The sequence below is a fragment of the Aquarana catesbeiana genome, linkage group LG03, assembly GCF_042186555.1.
Source record: "Aquarana catesbeiana isolate 2022-GZ linkage group LG03, ASM4218655v1, whole genome shotgun sequence".
NCBI classification, from domain to species: Eukaryota; Metazoa; Chordata; class Amphibia; order Anura; family Ranidae; genus Aquarana; species Aquarana catesbeiana.
The window spans coordinates 704,822,849-704,844,010 of record NC_133326.1 but is presented as its reverse complement, the minus strand read 5'-3'; the positions used below and the strand labels follow the sequence as shown (position 1 = coordinate 704,844,010).

Below are 21,162 nucleotides of genomic sequence, written 5' to 3'. Positions count from 1 at the left end.
GGCCATAGCAGCCCCTTTATTAACAACCATAACAATTTTTATATAAAATAAATTCCATTTTATAACCCAACTTTTTTACCCAACTTAAACTGACTGACTATATCTCAGGTTAATGAAGGAAGGTTTTCTATTGCATCGGCTGTACCACCACCACCTAGGCATCCTGGCCCCTAGCTGCAATTCCACCAGCTCAGGGACAAACTTTTACCATTTTCTTCCCCGATGCAGCTTGGTGCCCGATAGCCCATTATTTCCATGATAGGGAAGGTACCTATACCGAGATAGGCCCAACCCGTTCCACACCACATACTGTATTCCTTCCAACATTCCCACCTTCAAGAACCCGAGACCCCTGCCAACCGTTATGACAACCCGAAACCTGACATACCCCCCTCTTCGCACCCCTTTACTATTTTTTTTTATTACAAACCCAAAGCCGCCCATGCTACCACACACATAATGGGCAGCACAGTGGTGTAGTGGTTAGCACATTCACCTAGCAGCAATTGGGTCGCTGGTTCAAATCCCGATCATGACACCATCTGCCTGGAGTTTGCATGTTCTCCCTGTGCCTGCGTGGGTTTCCTCCGGGTACTCCAGTTTCCTCCCACACTCCAAAGACATGCTGGTAGGTTAATTAGATCCTGTCGAAAAATTGGCCAAATATGTGTATGTGTTTGTAAGCGTGTCAGGACCCCATGGGGCAAGGACCACACTATACTGCAGATGGACACCGGCAGCAAAAAGCGCCCTGAGGAGATTCAGTTCGCATAGGTAGCGCTATACAAGTCATTCATTCACATAGATGAAAAACATTAAACCATCCATACAGCCTAAACGATAGGGAGGGAAAGAAAAACTTCCTATGATGGTTTCCCCTCTTCTGCCTCTCCATTGTACCAATGGGAAGCCCCCTAGGAAAGTAATTGTCCATACCCCCATTCCAGACTGCTCAGTGACCCCCAGTCATGTTGGCCCTGCACCAAGGTTCCCTTCAGCTCCGGCCTGTTCTGCTTGTATAACAGTGTAATTTTGCTGTCCCCTCAAAATAACTCAACACACAGCCATTAATGTCTAAACCGCTGACAACAAAAGTGAGTACACCCCTAAGTGAAAATGTCCAAATTGAGCCCAAAGTGTCAATATTTTGTGTGGCCACCATTATTTTCCAGCACTGCCTTAACCCTCTTGGACATGGAGTTCACCAGAGCTTCACAGGTTGCGCTCCTCCACCTTCCATTTGAGGATGCCCCACAGTTGCTCAATAGAGTTTAGGTCTGGAGACATGCTTGCCCAGTCCATCACCTTTACCCTCAGTTTCTTTAGCAAGGCAGTGGTCATCTTGGAGGCGTGTTTGGGGTCGATATGTTGGAATACTGCCCTGCGGCTCAGTCTTTGAAGGGAGGAGATCATGCTCTGCTTCAGTATGTCACAGTACATGTTGGCATTCATTGTCCCCTCAATGAACTGTAGCTCCCCAGTGCTGGCAGCACTCGTGTAGCCCCAGACCATGACACTCCCACCACCATGCTTGACTGTAGGTAAGACACACTTGTCTTTGTACTCCTCACCTGGTTGCTGCCACACACGCTTGACACCATATGAACCAAAAAAGTTTATCTTGGTCTCATCAGACCACAGGACAAGGTTCCAGTAATCCATGTCCTTAGTCTTGTCTTCATCAAACTGTTTGCGGCCTTTCTTGTGCATCATCTTTAGAAGTGGCTTCCTTCTGGGATGACAGCCATGCAGACCAATTTGATGCAGCGTGCGGCGTATAGTCTGAGCACTGACAGGCTGACCCCCCCACCCCTTCAACCTCTGCAGCAATGCTGGCAGCACTCATACGTCTATTTCCCAAAGACAACCTCTGGATCTAACGCTGAGCCCGTGCACTCAACTTCTTTGGTCGACTATGGCGAGGCCTGTTCTGAGTGGATCCTGTCCTGTTAAACCGCTGTATGGTCTTGGCCACCGTGCTGCAGCTCAGTTTCAGGGTCTTGGCAAACTTCTTATAGCCTAGGCCATCTTTATGTAGAGCAACAATTCTTTTTTTCAGATCCTCAGAGAGTTCTTTGTCATGAGGTGTCATGTTGAACTTCCATTGACCAGTATGAGAGAGTGAGAGCGATAACACCAAATTTAACACAACTACTCCCCAATCACACCTGAGATCTTGTAACACTAACAAGTCACATGACACCAGGGAGGGGAAATGGCCAATTGGGCCCAGTTTGGATATTTTCACTTAGGGGTTTACTCACTTTTGTTGCCAGTGGTTTAGACATTAATGGCTGTGTGTTGAGTTTGAGGGGACGGCAAATTTACACTGTTATACAAGCTGTACACTCACTACTTTACATTGTAGCAAAGTGTCATTTCTCCAGTGTTGTCACATGAAAAGATATAATAAAATATTTACAAAAATGTGAGGGGTGTACTCACGTTTGTAAGATACTGTTATATATATATATATATATATTTTTTTTTTTTTTTTTAATTTATTTATGTATTTATATATTTTTTCAATGAGTGCGCCAGTCCAAAACTGTATTTTTTAAAGGCATGGTAGCCCATTTGTATTTAAAAGCATGGAAAAGTTTACAAAGACATCAGTAGTCCACAAAGGGGGGGTCCCACCATTACTGTATCTTGTACAATCAAAATACTTCAGCCTGCTGGCTTACTCTCTTGCCACACGGCTGCTTCAGGCCTCCAGCCTAGGCCTTAGGTCTGCTCCTCAGACCAAAAGAGTCAAGCTCTCTCCTATCTTACGATCAGCTCCTTGCTGTTCTGTCACAAACTACTCCCCCCAGCTGCAGACATACATGCTCTGGCTGCCCCATACAGCCTCTGACTCCTGCAGAGGAATGGGAACCCACCTGACTCCCATGCACAGACTTCCTGTCTGTTGGGTGAGGCCCTGAGCCACAGTTAGGTCACAACTAAATAGCCCAGCACACAGCTGTGCAATCAGCGTGCCTGTCTCTCCAAAATCTGGCGTAAACCAGAAATCTTCCAGGAAGTACGGGGTCCCACTGCCACATATCCTCCCCCCTTGTTTCGAACCAAAGGGAGGAACACATAAACCCGTCACCATGGATGGGACACCTCTGTGCCAGCCATTAGCTGCATAGGCTCATTTCTTTTTCCGGGTATGTTTTCACCAGCACTTCACTTTGTTACCTCTGTGCCAACTATCAGCAGCAAGAGCCCTAACCTGCCCAACCTTTTTTCTAAAGGGGCATCCCACCCACATCTTCTTCCTGGTGTGCTTCCACAAGCACTTCTTCCTGAACCATGGGCTCCCACTAATCTCTCTACTATCCCTTCTACCTTCTGGCCTCGGGGGCCCTCTATTTCTTTTTACCTCCCCCAGACCTACTCTCCCGGGACTGTTGGGGACCCACTTCCATGACACCTGTCAGGGACTGACTTCTCTCAGTACCTGACTCAACACTAACCAACATCTGTTTCTTAGGTTCACTATCCTTGTGTGGTTACCCTTGGCAACCAAACCATATGAAATTAACACCACATCCTTCTGTTTAACCTCAATAGTAGCGTTCAACAATGGATTATTTAACTCATTATTATCATTGTCATCAGGACCTCTTGTCCCCTCATTTGCTAAGACAGTGTCTGTGGAGGGACCACCTTCAGGTAAGCAGTTACTCCCTATGGGACCTTCCCATAGTTTCACATGACCCCTTGTTGTCCAACACTCCAATAGCAACTGTCCTACCAATGAACATTTTTGGCCACATTTTTCCACACCAATCTCTTTAAACATTTGTGTCCATTGGTACCTCAACCAATACCTCTGACCTGCCCGACAGTGCTTTAGAGTGCTTCTCATACACCACATCAGTAGGAAGCAACCCAGCACACTGTGAGACAACATTCCACATGGGTTTACACCCTTTCTAGTTACAGTTACAACCACTGTTATTTCCTATCAGAATGTCTAGGGGTACCTCAAACTGCACCTCTTTGTGAGTGATGGACGGAATTCCCACTACTGCTGCGTCTGTTCCGGGCCCTTCCTTTACATGAGGTCTAGTGCAGTGGTTCTCAACCGACTGGAGGGGGTTAACTTCTGCAACAGCCAATGCACTTGTGACTACTGGCTCTGCAGTCTCTCCATTGTGCACAGCAGCAATAGTGTCCACCTCACTATTACCCAACCTAGTCTGGTGGGGCATAGTTACTTCATTAAATATTGCAAGCACTTCCCTGTTCCACCCCTCCCAGTCTATCCTGTCTGTGCTCCAATCACCAGCACTCCATAGCACTGCTCCATCTACCCTAGAAGACAGAGGCGGACAGAGTGGTTTGGCAGAAGACATCCTGCTCCAGTCACTGTCAACCACATCAGATTGTGATAATTCATGCTCCACCATTTGATCTGTTTTCCCATTGTATTCCACCCAAGTAGTATCAGAACTGTCCTGAACCACCGCTGGCTCCAACACAGGGATTCCTCGTGAGATTTCCTGGGACTCTGCAGCACTGCCCATGGTAACTGTGGGAGACACCAAATCATCAACATTGTCAGTAATACACTTTTCAACATCATCATCCACATTCCTGCCTTGTATAGGCTGTGTTAGCACATTAGAAGTTTGAGATTGTAGGATACTTAGTACATCACTTTTCACCTCATGTGAAACACACCCGCCCATCGGGGCGGCAGCATAGTTGTCCTGGGAAACCCCAAGCTGAGACACCATGAGCTCCTGTACGGTCTCAAGGGACACCTCTGCTGCACCTGTCACAGTTGCTAGGGGCAATGGCACACATTTCTCAGGCGTCATCCCTGACATATCTGGATGCAATACCACTGTAGCGCTGGTAAATTTTAATCTACCGCTGATAGGTAAATCTAGTGGGTTACTTATTATAGGAAGTTATATTTGCCTCTGTTCCAGCTTGGCTGACGTTGCGTGTGGTTCCACACTGTGCCGGTGGGTGTCATTGTCACCATGAATCAGTGTTGGAAAAGCAATGTGTTGAAGCTGAAGCTCATGAGTGCTCCTCTGTTACGGAGATAACTCGGTGGAGGTGGTCCTCCGAGTTGCATTCTGGGAGAGGGTATTTATGGGACAGACGCCGTGTTCTGGGGGTTTTTTTCAGCCACCTGCTGACCCTCCTGGCCGACAGGTATGTGTTAAGAGTACCACCTCGTGGTCCTCCGTTCCAGAGGCCCACGTCGCTGCGGCGTGTGGGTGGGCCCAGAAGCCTGTCTGGGGCCTACCACAGCAGCAGAGGAATGGTCCTGAGCTGTCTATCCTGAGTGAAGAAGCTGGACAACTGAGAAGATCCCAGGGAAGGACCCGTCATGGAAGGATCATGCAGAGTGCTGGTCTGGAGAGGGGCCTGGTGACTCTGTTGGAGGACGTATCCTGAAGTAGTCTTACTGTATAGTACTGCCGGGTTGGCTTAAAGGTTCAAGTACTGTGTCTGACATTCATCGCAAACCATTACATCCTGTGGCAGAGGATCATATGGGTTTTATTTCAAATAAGTCTGTGGCAGAGACTTTTGTTCGTGCTACTTACTGGCTGCTAGACAAGTGAGAGAGGTCTATCCAGGCGGGCAAAGATTGAATCCCACAAGGGGAGCGCATTCAACTACAAGTGTTCAATTACAAAGAATGTTCTGAAAAATACTAAGGAAAGGTATTTGAGCTTCCCTGCAGCTTTCCTTCTGCCTCTTTCCTGCTACTTCCTTTATTTGTTCATTAAAGCATTGGAAAACATACTCAAGTGTTTGGTGCTTACATCGTCCAGAAGTAAACTCAACGGAACCCTAGACCCGGTGCCGGTGAAACAGAGGTATCGAGAGTGAAGGTAAAAAGCCCGCTTTAAACCAGCGGCTCCACTGAGAGTTATTGCTACACCACATTTTCACCATCAGCATTTTTAATCACTTTAGTGAGCAACAGATTATATTCATTTTTACCACTTGTCTTCCTGCTAAAGAGTACACTGCCTGAAGACAAGTCATTATCAGTTCTCAGTCTTGCTGTGGGTTTAGCATTAATCTGTGCTTCCCCCCTGCAAAGCAGCAAGTCTTTCTTGGTAGCGTGTCCTCTCACCGGACTTGCCACTACTTCACTGGCATTAAACACAAACTCAGTCTCTCTCACACATGAAATAGGAACAGTGTTACCATTCCAGTTGGCAGGTAATGAACACTTCAATTGAGGAAGTAGTCCCTTCTTGGCTGTGCTCTCACAGGCTAATGCCCCCACATGGACACAGGGCAACATTGCAGCCTTCTTGGACGCTCCAACATCCCCTGCAGGAAAAACAGCTTCTTTGTTGCCAGCAGCAACAGACACCACCTTGGAACAAGAACCTGGGATTGCAGGTACAGGATTTTCCTCAAAATCATTACGCTCAGCTGTATTCCAGAATCTGGGGCAAGTAAAAATACTGTGCCCTACTTGACCACTTTCCAGGCATGGAACAAATTCACTCTCATCTCTAAGGGAAAGCATAGCCACTTCTCTGCTGTAGCTCCTCTTTTCTGTATACAGACTTTCCATGGTTGCTATGGGAGATGGCACTCTCCCAACATGCAGAATCTCACTGGCATCTCTATGGGGACGGTGGGCCAACTGTTTCCTGTAGCTCCTCCTTCCCATTGGCACATTTTCTCCTGTTGCGAATGGAAACGGTGCTCCCCCAGCTGCATTTTGCTGGCTCTCCAAAATACGTAGACTTCTCTCTCCACAAAGTGGTGTTGCTTTAAGACTTGCCACAATCCTCTGTAGGCAATATCTTTGTCTTGCGGTCCACAGACCTGACATCACAGGCGTTGCTTTGGGAACCGCACTCCTCTCAAACTTCTGGTAACTTCCTGGCAACTTATAGCAGGCTTTCCAAACACAAATGCAGACCTTTGCTTTGCTAGGCGACTTTGTACTGGAGCCTGGGACAAGGGGAACTTGGAGACTGCATGCCCCCACTCACTGCTCCACAAACAGCACTCTTCCCTGAGTGTCTTGTCCAGGCTTCCCACACTGCATCCTCTTGAAAGCTTAGAATTCTGTATCTCCATAACTGGTCTCCTTGCACCAGTGTTGCTAGAGGCAACCGCAGCCCTCTTTCTCCTTGATAAACTCTGTTTAGGCCTGTATGGGGCTCGATCAGTTGGTAACAACCCCTCCAGCCACAGAGCTCTGTCTCTAATCTTAGCAAACATTGCTTCCTTTTTGCATTATGGCCGCCCCATCTCTGCAGTCAGGCACACAACACTTATTAACACAGTTCCTTTTAACACAGGATAATTTGGCATACTGTCTCTTTAAGACTTGCAAGCAGCACACTTTCACATGCAGACTCCACTGATTAGCTGCTCATTGCAGCATTGCTGGAAAACACACAGTTTCTTGCTACTCATCGTTTTTGGTATACGAGGATTTAGAACTCTTCCATCTCTGCCCAAAGCAATACCTGCACCGTATGTAGGATTGGGGTGATCAGACTCAAGCGATAGGTGCATTTTCAATGAGTGCACCAGTCCAAAACTATTTTTGTAAGGGCATGGTAGCACCACTTTTATTTAAAAGCACAGAAAACTAAAGTTGTCACAAACTACATCTGCCTCCTGCAGACATGCATGTTATGGCTGCCCCATGCATCTCTGACTCCTAGAGTGGAATGGGAATCCACCTGACTCCCATGCACAGACTTCTTGTCTGTTGGGTGGGGCCCTGAGCCATAGTCAGGTCACAACTAAATAGCCCAGCACACAGCTGTGCAATCAGAATGCCTGTCTCTCCAAAATCTGGCATAAACCAAGCTATCCTCAAGGTAGCACGGGGTCCCACTGCCACTAATATATACTATATATCTATAGGACCCTCCTACCATAGGACAGTAGACAAATTTAGTTTTTAGTGCTTCTGGGGTCAAGGGAACAGTAATTGTTTGCTTTGGTCTGTTCAGGGTTTCATAGGCTGATAGTTTGATTGCTTCCCTCTGTTTCTGGAAGAAGTTTCCGGAATATGGGGCTGGGAGAGTCAAATAACCAGTCTGAATATTTATCATGCCCTACCCAATCCCTGGAAAGAAGTGTCTAGAATTGGCTGGGGAGTTGATAAATAGTCTGGTTCCCTGGAGAGATTGTGCTTTCCTTGGCAGGGAGGGTTCCTAAGCCTTAGGAGGCTGTTACCCATCTGAGGCAGCCTGTGGACTGTGTAGCTGTTCTCTGAGGTCTCAGCTGTGGCAGAGCTGGGAGCCTGAAGTGATCGATCTTGTTAAAGGGGCCTAAGGCTACTTTTACACTGATGGTCTGCAGTCTACGCACACTGTGAGTACAGCGCAGTGCACCTTTGGCTTTCCTGTGGGTTATCTGTACTTTACCATTGAATTCTATTATAACCTGCAGTTGTGGTGCACTTTCTGAAAGTGCACCAAACCCACAGGTAAAACCAGAAGTCTATGGCTCAGTGCGGGTAAGCCGCAGGTGCAATGCACTACACCTGCAGATCAGTTTGAAAGCAGCCCAGTAAACACTGCAGAACAGATATGTCCATACATACACTGATTTTGGTAATAAACTTGCTGTCCCAGGCAGAGTGCAGTTGGTATCACTCTGCCTATGACAGGAGCCAGTGAAATACAGGAAACATTGGCTTATGTAGCTCTGCTCCACAGCTGCTTGCTTTCTCTACCACTGTCTTTATTCACAACACTGATGCTCTGGCATTGCAGGTAGGCAACCTGCAACCTGGGCTTGCCAGCCCGCCATCCCAGAGCAGGAGGTCGCGGGCCACATCAGAGAGCTTTGCGGGCCACTGGTTGGGCACCCCTGCCATAGAGCATGGAAAATACATTCCGAAGTCAAAGACTGGGTTCAACTTGAACACTCTTTTTCCACTTTACCTCTACACCAGCTCCCATGGACAGATCAAGCACACATCCAACCAACGTATAAATCCCACCCCTTAATCAGCAATACTTTACACATCTTTAAAGAAGCTTGTGTGAAACATAAGATTTCTTCAACACTGAGCCCTTTAACCCCCATCCGATAAAAACCTACAGTTTCCCCCGGGCTTGGCAGACACTTTTTTAAATGACGTTTGGCCACACGCCAAATTTCGAGCAGAACACTTCTTCGACAATGGACACCTTTTGACCTGGCCTTCATTATCGTCCCAAATGACAACTCACACAATTCCTTTATGGACCTAAGTCCAAATCCAACACTTCCTAACCAATCCCAAAAGTACTCCATTTTGGTCTCGCCAACACCATTTTTTAAAAACCCTATGCTGCAAACAGGAACCTCATAGACACCTAATTTCCACCACATTACCACTCAAAATACGACACTCTCCCTAGACCTCTCCCCAGCACAATTTTTAATACATCACCCCACCACTCCTATAAAAGAATATTATCGTTTTCTAGCCATGCACATGATAAATGCAGCAAAAATGTGTATACCATCCTGGTGGCAAGACCCTAACCCCCCCCCACAATAGCAGAATGTCTCTAACGCATAAAAAAAAATACATGGAGATAGAGGAGCTTGTCCACCAAGCAAAGGAGACTCAGCCCAAATTTACCAAGATATGGTCATGCTGGCTTCACTTTGTTACGACAGACAAATACGCCAAACTCATGACCTAACCAATTAATTTAAGCCCCCAATATCCCTAGCGGAGGAGAATGGAAACCTTGTCCTCCCTTTCCCTCACCCCTCTTCATGTTCTTCTCCCGGCTGCCATGGGTCCTTTCCCCCTTTTTCACCCTGAGACCCCAATTACGCTAGTCCATATTTCCTTCTACCTTTATTATAATCCACAAGTTACCATACCATACTAAAGAACTACAATTGTTTATGACTAGCTCGAACCTCATAAGGATAACACAGCAGTCTTGATAAACCAAGGTCACGATAAACTCAATGTAGATTTCTTTAACCACCAAGGATACTTTATCTTTAGAGTCAAGGAGACATAGATATCTTCAAACAGAACCTTTTCACCATAAACACAATGTACAATCAGCAAATACGGTTACAGGACAGGAGGTTTAGATGCATGCTGATTTGTATCACATCTTCAGTGTTAATATGTCAGACGGTTTGTAACTAGATTAGTGCCTTTGGGAAGGAACAGAGGGTGGGAGGTATGGTCTCCCTCCCCGACACAGTTTGATCCCAGTTGGGGTGTCGAGGGAGACCAGACTATACTCCTAACCGGGTTCCCGACTGTTAATACGGTGCACTGGGTGTCATATATACCTACACCCTATTTTACCAATTGTATCTAACCACATGCCTCACTCATTATGGGATCTCAATGTCTGATGTATACAGTTGTTCTTAAGTTATATGCTCTCTGTTATCTGTAAACCTCGCAATAAACATTATTGGAAAAAAATATATATTACACGCTCAGCCAGATGTGTCAGTGTGTGTGGTGCTGTGTGTGGCACTGCTCCTTTGGGGGTAAGTGCTAACCAGATAAGAGAGCAAGGAGTATCTGGCTAGTGACAGTACTAACTAGCACTAAACAGGAGGGGGTATAACTAAACAAGTTTCTGTGGCACCACACTCCCTACTAGGTGTCAGTAGATATCACTAGATATCAGTGATTCCCAATTTGGAGTATGCACACCCCCACGGGTATGTGAAAAAGAAAAAAAAATCAGTGATGGTGTCACTCAACAATTCAGTATCGTTGGTTGCTAGGAGGCACCTGAATCACCTGCTCCAGGACAGGCAGCATTGTCAGTTTTTGGATCTCCCGGCTCCTCCTCTTGCTGTCTGTTACATAGTTACATAGTTACATAGTAGGTGAGGTTAAAAAAAAGACACAAGTCCATCAAGTCCAACTATGTGTGTGATTATATGTCAGTATAATGCCCTGTACACACGGGCAGACTTTTCGACCGAACTTGTCCGCCGGAACAAATCCGTCAGACAATCCGACCGTGTGTGGGCTTCATCGGACTTCCGACGGACCTTTTCGGTCGAAAATCTGATGGACTTTAGATTTAAAACATGTTTCAAATCGGGAAGCCCGTTCGTCTGTATGCTGGTCCGATGGATCAAATACGATGCAAGGGCAGCTACAGCACCTGCCCACGAGAATGTTTCCAGCGCGATCCTGGAAAACAATGGTCTGGCAATTACTTGACTGAGTTCCCTAAGTACCCTCGGGTGCAAGCCATCTAATTCTGTCCTCTGTTAACCATGGAGGTGCTTCCTGTGATGTGTCATGAGGAAAAACACTGCAGTTTTGGTTACTGAAGCCCCCCCGATTCCCTTGTGAAGACTGAGGAGAAGAATAAATTCAATACCTTCGCTATCTCTCCATCCTTTGTAACCAGATGTCCTTCCTCATTCTTTATGGGGCCAATATGGTCTGTCCTCCCTTGTTTACTATTTACATACATTTCTCGGGGTTTTTTTTTTGCTCTCCTCTGCTATGTGTCTTTCATGTTCTACCTTAGCCGTTCTAATTGCACCCTTACATTTCTTGTTGCATTCTTTATAAAGTCTGAATGCTGATAATGATCCCTCAACCTTGTATTTTTTGAAGGCCTTCTCCTTTGCTTTTATATGCATTTTTACATTGAAGTTAAGCCATTCAGGACTTTTGTTTGCTCTTTTAAATGTATTACCCAATGCATTGGCTAATGCCCTTATTTAATATGTTATTAAAGCAAACCCATCTCTCCTCCGTGTTCTTTGTTCCTAAGCTTTTATCCCAATTTATGCCTTCCAGCAAGGTTCATAGTTTAGGGAAGTTGGCTCTTTTGAAATTCAGTGTCTTTGTATTCTCCTTATGTTTCCTATTTGTGTGATTTATACTGAAGCCAATTGACCTGTGATCGCTGCTTCCTAAATTGCCCCATATTTCCACATCCGTGATCAGGTCTGTGTTGTTGGTAATCAGTACAGTATCGCTTTATTTCTAGTTGGTGCGTCTACCATCTGACCCATAAAATTGTCCTGCAAGACATTTAGGAACTGGCGAGCCTTAGATGAATGCATGGTTACCTCCACCCAGTCTATGTTTGGATAATTAAAATCCCCCATTATGATAACATTTCCCATCCTTGCTGCTAATTACAATTCCTGCCAACTTTTCTCACCATCCCAGCCAGCTGCTCCATTCTCTCTGCTGACTGCGCTGTCCGCTCCCCTGCAGAGAGCAGATCACTGTGCCCCATTAGGTACAGGCTCCATGTAGGAGAGCAGAGCATACTAACTGGGGCAGACATGGCCAGTGGAGTGTGGATAGTCTTTCTCATATGTCCTCTATCCTCTCCTGGATGGTCCTCCTATTAGTGAGGGACCTACAGCAGACTTGTCATCACCTGGTGAGCTTACAAAGTAAGCAATGCTATCAGAGTGATGAGATTGGCTCCCTCTGCTCCTGCACTTTTATTACTCGCTATCTCTGCAAAGTCTACAGTGTACAATAGCATCATAGAGGGCTGAGAAAACTGTCAGGCGGCTCTTACAGATCTTCTCCACATCCATCTTTCTCCTAGACATGTGCATGACGATAAAATTTGCTTTATTTCATTTTGATTCGTTAATCTAGTTATTTAATTTCATTAAATGTGGTTGATTTGTTCAATTTGTATTCGGGATTCGTATTCCGATATCGCAATCGGAATTTGTATTCGAAATTCATAGTCAGAATTTTTTGAATTTTTTTTCCTCAAATTTACGGTTTTTTTTTTACTTACTTTACTTTTTTTTACTTACCTGAACCCTGTCTTTCCCGCGATGGGGACAAGCACACCAGCTCCAGCCACTGTCTTGGTGCTTACTGGATAGATTGATAGCAGCGCAGCCATTGGCTCCCGCTGCTGTCAATCAAATCCAATGACGTGAGAGCCGGGGGGGTGGGGCAGAGTCCTGCTGTCTGTGACGCAGCAGCAGGACATAGGAATGCGCCCGCACGAGTGCCCCAAGGGAGAGCGGCTCTCCAACGGGCACTCGAGAAAAGCAAGAGCCAGGAGCGCCATGGAGGGACCCCAGAAGAGGAGGATTGGGGCCACTCTGTGCAAAACCAACTGTACAGAAGAGGTAAGTATAACATGTTTGTTTTGAGAAAAAAAAAACTGAACCTTTAGTTATCCTTTGACTAAAACAGCATTATTTTGAAATGGTTCTCTAATAACACACTCACAGTCTTTGATTTCAGCAATATGTGTAGTTAGAATTCTACTATTCGATGTAAAATTTGATTAGAATTTCCGAAATTCTGAACAAATTTGTTTTTCGTTATTTGGAGCATGCGGAAAAATTTGTTTATATTGTAATTCAGGTATTCGGATATATGCAAATAACGAAAAAATGGGTCCAAATATTAATTTGGAACAAAATGAACAGGTCTACTTTCTCCCAACACTACCACCCAGCTGTCCTAAGATCAGTGCTAGGACTTTGCTGCTCCTGAAGGACAAGCTTTGTAAGGGATCAGGGGGTGACAAGCCGGCTCAGACAGTTCAGTCCACTTAAAAGGCTTTATTCAGCAAAAAGCAACAGAAAATTGACAAGCTTTGTCTTTATAGGCAGTTCAAACAACACAAAAACTCTTCTTAGCAGTATAAGGCAGTCCTTTTAAATAATGCTCAGCATCCCAGCCACAGCATATAACATAGCAAAGTCCCAGTTCAGGCAAGCTCACCCAGCAGGATCAAGTCATAGGTAACAGGGGTCCTTCCAGCTTCAAGCTCCTCTCAGCTTTGATAGCTCAACAGCCATCTCTCTCCAAACACACTTCTCTCTCACATTTTCAGCTCAGCTGGTAATAAGCAGGTCTGAAAGGAAAGTGCCTGCCCTCTTCAAAAACCCCTTCTTAACCCTGCCCCAGGCTGACTCTCTACAGCTTGGAGAATGGTTCTACTTATCACACCGCTATTATCTCCAACCCCTACTCCACCCTCTGTCCTGGGGGGGTGGGGGAGAGACAATTTATGGAAATGGGCTGTAAAGGGGAATGAAAGTGGAAGAAGGTTGAGAAGAATGGCACTACAATAACATGACTCAATGCATTGCAAAAGCAGTAATACATATAATATGTGGGAGCAACTAGTAACAATTGTATTGATGGAATAATTTGTACTATTCTTTTTATAGGACATGAAGGACAGTGTGTTTTTCCTGGGGAAAGTTCAAATTTACATGCGGTTCAAAGGTAATACAACAAATACAATTTTTTGATATTCAGCACTGTGCTACTTTAACTGACAAATGCTCAGTCATGCAAAACTCTACCCAAATTAAATTGATATAATTTTTTTTTATTTCACAATATTTTTATTGAGTAATAGAAAACTCACTAAACAGTGAACAGCCGCCAAGGCCAGTGACTGAGAGTGGCTTGAGAATGACAAAACATATGCCACAAACTAATAGGCCTCTTACATGGAATAACCAGTAACAATACAAACAGAACAGTAACCAAGTGTTGATGCCTTAGGTAAAATTTATTTCATTTTTTTCACACAAATAGAGCTTTCTTTTGGTGGTATTTGATCACCCTTGGGTTTTTTATTTTTTATTAAGTAAACGAAAAAAGACCAAAAATGTTAAAAAAAACCTATATTTTCTAATTTCTGTTATAAAACCTATTCAATAAAATCAAATTTCTTCATAAATGTCTTCGGTAGAAAAAAAAAATCCAAATAAGTGTATATTATTGGTTTGTGTGAAAGTTATAGCATCTACAAACTATAGTATATACAGTATCTCACAAAAGTGAGTACTCCCCTCACATTTTTGTAAATATTTTATTCTATCTTTTCATGTGACAACACTGAAGAAATGACACTTTGCTACAATGTAAAGTAGTGAGTGTACAGCTTGTATAACAGTGTAAATTTGCTGTCCCCTCAAAATAACTCAACACACAGCCATTAATGTCTAAACCGCTGTCAACAAAAGTGAGTACACCCCAAAAGTAAAAAAAAAATTCCAAATTGGGCCCAATTAGCCATTTTCCCTCCCCGGTGTCATGTGACTCGTTAGTGTTACAAGGTCTCAGGTGTGAATGGGGAGCAGGTGTGTTAAATTTGGTGTTATGGCTCTCACTCTCTCATACTGGTCACTGGAAGTTCAACATGGCAAGAACTCTCTGAGGATCTGAAAAAAAGAATTGTTGTTCTACATAAAGATGGCCTAGGCTATAAGAAGATTGCCAAGACCCTGAAACTGATCTGCAGCACGGTGGCCAAGACCATACAGCGGTTTAACAGGACAGGTTCCACTCAGAACAGGCCTCGCCATAGTCGACCAAAGAAGTTGTGTGCACGTGCTCAGCATTATGTCCAGAGGTTGTCTTTGGGAAATAAACATATGAGTGCTGCCAGCATTGCTGCAGAGGTTGAAGGGGTGAGGGGTCAGCCTGTCAGTGCTCAGACCATACGCCACACACTGCATAGAATTGGTCTTGCATGGCTGTCATCCCAGAAGGAAGCCTCTTCTAAAGAGCCCCCAAACAGTTTGCTGAAGACACTGTATAAGCAATAGTATTAGCTGTCATGAATGGGTTCAGTGTTGCCGACCTACGAGTTTGAAATTTACTGACATCACACCCAAAATTTACTGGCACCGCCAAATATTTACTGGCGTTTTTCCAAAAGTTACAAAATTACAGTTTTAAGTGCAAATTTCAGTATTTATTGTTATTATTATACAGGATTTATATAGCGCCAACAGTTTACTCAGCGCTTTACAAAAGGGAGACAATACAGTTATAATACAATAAAACACAGGAGGATCAAGAGAAGAGCTTACAATCTAATAGGGTGGGGCAGGTGGTACAAAAGGTTGTAACTGTGGGGAACGAGCTAATGGAAGTGGTAGGAGATTAGTTGGAGACGTGATAGGCTGATGAGTTTTCAGGGATAGCCTGAAGGTAGCAAGAGTAGGGAATAGCCGGACCGGTGGAGGTAGCGAGTTCCAGAGGATGGGAGAGGCTCTGGAGAAATCCTGGAGATGAGCATGGGAGGAGGAGATGAGAGAGCTTGAGAGTAGGTGGTCTTGAGAAGAGCCGAGAGGACGATTTGTGTGATATTTGGAGACAAGATTGGTGACGTAGCTCGGGGCAGAGTTGTGAATGGCTTTCAGGGTATAAACACGTACAATATGCAATTAGCAATGTGATTTAAGGTGGATATTAGAGCAAATAACATATTTCTTATTTTATTTGCAATGTACAGTAGTAAGTAGCTCAGGGACAGGACTCGGGAGGGCAATAAGTTAGAATGGACAGGTACACACACATGAAATAGACTCATCACAGTGACACTGACAGCAGTGTGCAGCAGCACAGATAAGTTTGCCACTTTTTATTCAAGCCAAACCCGCACACAGCTTTTTTTTTACATTTTTGATTAAATTTTTTTTTTATACACTATAGGATTGTAGCAGACCTGGGACACCTTTGGGCACTCCAAAGAGAATAGTAATGCGGCGCACGTAGTGCCTCCTCACCCTCCTATCAGGCCCTGTTCTGAGCCACATTCCTGTCTCAATTATGTGTCTAGGATTCAGGTGGACTGAAACCTGGACACATGATTTAAAACCCGGCCTGTCCGGGTGAGTCCAAGACAGGTGGCAACCCTAAGCACAGATGATGATGACACCTCACCGACACGACATGTCCCCTCTTGAGTCACAGTGACAGTCTCTCTCAACGCCTGGTGATCCCTTCAGTCCACTCCAGTCCAAACACAGTCCCACTCCCGGCTTGCCTTGCTTCTGACCCACAAACCCGCACAAGAGGCTCTGGCCGCTCTGCTCGGCCCCCTTGCACCATGACATCACACGACACACTCCGCCTCTGCTAGACCGGCGCCCCCCCAGCACTGCCTGAACACATTGTAGCAGGAACTCGGATGGTCTCAGCATGTGCAGTTAGGAGCTGAGCGCCACAGTGATATTTTTTACTGGCAACCTTTTCCTGTTACTGGCATTTACTGGCAGGAGAAAAGTACCCATTTTTTACTGGATGCCAGTAAAAATGCTGACGGTTGGCAACACTGAATGGGTTAAACATTCATGAGCAGCTTGCTTATGGTTGTGATCTGTGATTCAATGAAAGAGAAAAAAATCTGTCTCAAAAATAAAACATTTACAATTTTATTATATCCATCCATTAAAATAAATCAATAACTGTAATTATTGATTGCATTTCAGTCTCTTTAATAGGCCAGAATGCACAAAATGTATTCTGCTACATGTCTTTGACAAAAAAAAAAAAAAATTCTGTATTTTAAATAGTTTGTGTGAAAGCTACAGAGTCTACAAACTATGGGATGTATATTTGAAAACAGATCGATTTCATGGGGCCTTCTTAAAATGCCAGGACCGTACATATACCCCCAAATGACCCCTTTTTGGAAAGCAGACAGGCTGAGGTATTTAGTAAGATCAGTGTCATTTAGTAAAATGCCTTCTTATAGCACTGTAATTCACTGCTATAAGCAATCATAATTTATAAAAAAAACCCTAATCACTTCGCCAGAGTAATACAGTGTTATATCGCTTTGGTCACAGTGTGTTCAAAAATATATATATACTGTATATATAGATATATATCTCAATAAATCTCTATCTATCTATCTATCTATCTATCTATCTATCTATCTATCTATCTATCTATCTATCTATCTAATACAATGTTAACCTATGAACAGTATTATAATTTAGTATGTGGCACCATCTAGTGATTAAATTGGTGAATGGACTGTATTTTATTTTCCTTATTCAAGGATGTGAGAAAATATGACAGGAAGTGACTGTTGTTTACTTTTCACATTAACCTACCTACCCAGAATGCTGAGTGATTTTACCCAGCAACACTCAGTACTGAAATGCATGATGGGTGGGTTATAAAAGAACTCCGCGCGGCCATCTTAGGGCTCCTCTGGACGCATGGCCTGCCTGTGAGGACCTGTGCACAGGTGTTCCAGAGAGCGCGGCCTACACCTACTGTGGAGCGGCACAATCAGTGACTTTGCTGTGCATCAGTGAGCTGTAGAGACGCTGGGACGGAACTAAGAAGATCCAGAAGCACCTGTCGGAGCCATCAGAGGGTCCTGGTCCATCTTGCGGAGCGGAGCGGTGTAACAGCGCCGGCCGGCTGAAAGCAAGACCAAGTACACCGGAGCGGAGCTGTCCTACTACACGGACCTGGTTGGGTGAGAGGGTTGTTGCTCAAAGTTTTCCTAACGCACTTTTGCACACCTGAATCTGTGACACAGTGTGCTGGGACCTGTAGTCCCATGCAGGAGGATTGAAGGAACTAGAGACTGAGTTCAAATAGGCCTCAAGCCTACCCTTCACTGCACTATTAGCACTATGTTACACCAAGTTAATTACATTGGATACAGTTGCAGGTTATTACGCTTCAAGAATAATCTTCAACATCCACTTTATCTAACATTGGTTTATTTAACTATTGGATTACAACTTATTATTCGTAAATAGCTAGCAGAAGACAGAAGACAAAGAAAAGACTGCCTCTTTCATTGCAAGGCCTTTCATCCTAATTTCTGGTTAATAGAGAGTTTATACTCTAAAGCAGGGGGAGCTCCCTAGGGATTGCATATTGTGCTGTGTTTAATAACGTTGTCTTCTTGTAGTCACAAGGGCGCACTGGAAGTGGGAAGGTGCCCAGAATTAAGGTATTTTCCATTCTGGCATTAGTCCCACTTGGAGACGTACTTCCAGGGACCATGTCATATAAATGACAAAAAAATTATAACTTCCAAAAAACTGGCATGCCTCTTAAATACCCCAGACTCTCTACTTTCCAAAAAATGGGACATTTGGGGGGTATTTTAGGGCCTCATGAAATGAGGACTGATCAATTTTCAGATATACAGGTATAGTGTTTAGACTCTATAACTTTTCTGCAGACGAAATAATATACACTGATTTGGGTTATTTTTACCAAAGAAATGTAAGAACAGATAGATGGATATGTACAGCGCTGCGCAGACCAAAGAAAAACGCTAAAAATAGCCGCTAACACACCCTTAGACTAAAGGTAGAAAATGCAAAAACATATAAAAAGTGTAGCGCTATAACTAGCAAGCATATAAATCAAAAACTGGGTGCATATACACATTGAATAGAGTCTAGAACAAACTAAATGTGATCATAATTGTGAATTACACGATACAAATGTGCAGTACTGATCTGCCAACACAATTAGGTGAAACAATGAATGATAAACCTAATCATCAAATAAATAAATAAACAATGACTGATAATAAAAACAGTGACAATTTCAAAGAACCTAAATTAATATTAAAGAAAAACTTGAACCGCAACAGTCCATAATATAAGTTAATGTAGAAAATCGTGAAAACCACCACCAAAGGTCTATGGGGGTAGTATGTAACACCTAATGGAAATGTAACTCCCAAGTTCACAGGTGAATGGGTAATTCGTTTTCAGAGTCTGACAGGTAGATCGATACTGAGGGAACCACAGGTGAACAGAAGGTCTACATCGGTGCCAGGACCATCACCAGGGGCATCAGGAGGCTTACCGGAAATCAATGACTTAAATGACATACGTCACACAAGTCATAAAAGGCTGGTTGACCACCCGGTCCGAACATTGTAGCTTGTTAGATGTCGTCAGCATACAATGGGAAGGGAGGGTGACATCACAACTTCCACATCAATAAGAACTCCGGCATAGGCCAAACGATCATGTCAAATATAATGCGAGAAGTAGAAAAACTCACATAGCGTGATAATGTTTAAAACACTGGTTTATTAAAATTTTATGACTTGTGTGACGTATGTCATTTAAGTCATTGATTTCCAGTAAGCCTCCTGATGCCCCTGGAGCTGAAAACTGAACATTGTTTTGGGCAGGAAGGGGGTAAAAGTGCTTGGTACTTAAGTGGTTAAAAATATAAAAAAATAAAAAATAGTATTTAAATATTTTTTATACCATTTTTTAAATATTTTTTAACATTTTTTTTTTTTTTATTTGTTTACTGTATTACATACTTTTATGAAAGTAGATCAGTGTCACCATAGTTAAGCCTAGTACATACGATCAGAAAATCAGACGAAAAATACCACTTTCGAAGCAATCGTACAATAATCTGATTGTTAGCATACAGCCTTCGAGAGCCAATGACAACAGTTCATCCTAAATTATCTGAAAAAACACATAATTTTTCTCCTACAATATCAGATCATCCAATTTCTGTTTAATCGGTACAGTATCTGCCTCTAAAAAATCAGAAGAGCAAGAGCACACGTGCTAAGAAACAAAAGAATACAATACAATACATTACATAATTTCCGAATAGTGTTGAGTGAAGGGTTCTGGCCGAGCATGTGTTCGGGCTGAACATTGGCTGTTCGCCTCGTTCGACGAACACTTGAATTTGCAGGGTGTTTGGCGGTTGTTCGCCCCGCCAAACGCCCTAAAAATGCACTGCTTGCTGCACAGTTACAGGTACAGGGTGTTGTGATTGCCCCTGGTACTATGTGATAGCTGTGGGTCAATCACAGATCACTAGTATCACTAGTATCAGAAGCAGAGCTGTTATGGATGAGATTCGGCCTGGTACTGTGAGCCATAATCTGCTGTCGCAGGAAAGGGGGAGGGGATGGGCAAGCACAATGATGTCCATATACATCATTGTGCCTGCACGTGCTGCCCCACTGCAGTATACAGTGCCTTGAAAAAGTATTCATACCCCTTGTCATTTTCCACATTTTGTCATGTTACAGCCAAAAACGTAAATGTATTTTATTGGGATTTTATGTGATAGACCAACACAAAGTGGCACATAATTGTGAAGTGGAAAGAAAATTATAAATGTTTTTCTAAGTTTTTTACGAATAAATATGTGAAAAGTGTTACGTGCATTTATATTCAGCCCCCTTTACGCTGCTACCCCTAACTAAAATCTTATGGAACCAATTGCCTTCAGAAGTCACCTAATTAGTAAATAGAGTCCACCTGTGTGTGATTTAATTTCAGTATAAATACAGGTGTTCTGTGAAGCCCTCTGAGGTTTGTTAGAGAACCTTAGTGAACAAACAGTATAATGAAAGCCAAGGAACACTCCAGACAGGTCAGGGATAAAGTTGTGGAGAAGTTTAAAGCAGGGTCAGGTTATAAAAAAATCTC

The 21,162-nt window shown here is 43.8% G+C and overlaps 1 protein-coding gene across 1 annotated transcript in view; it reads left to right on the top strand.

Moving 5' to 3' along the window:
• Positions 1 to 14,130: 14,130 nt before the first annotated feature.
• LOC141134342 (proteinase-activated receptor 1-like) overlaps positions 14,131 to 21,162 on the top strand; it is a 139,934-nt gene continuing 132,902 nt past the window's right edge. The window contains exon 1 of the mRNA XM_073623913.1: positions 14,131 to 14,185. Coding sequence (XP_073480014.1) covers positions 14,131 to 14,185 — 55 coding nt within the window. The remainder of the gene's footprint in view (positions 14,186 to 21,162) is intronic.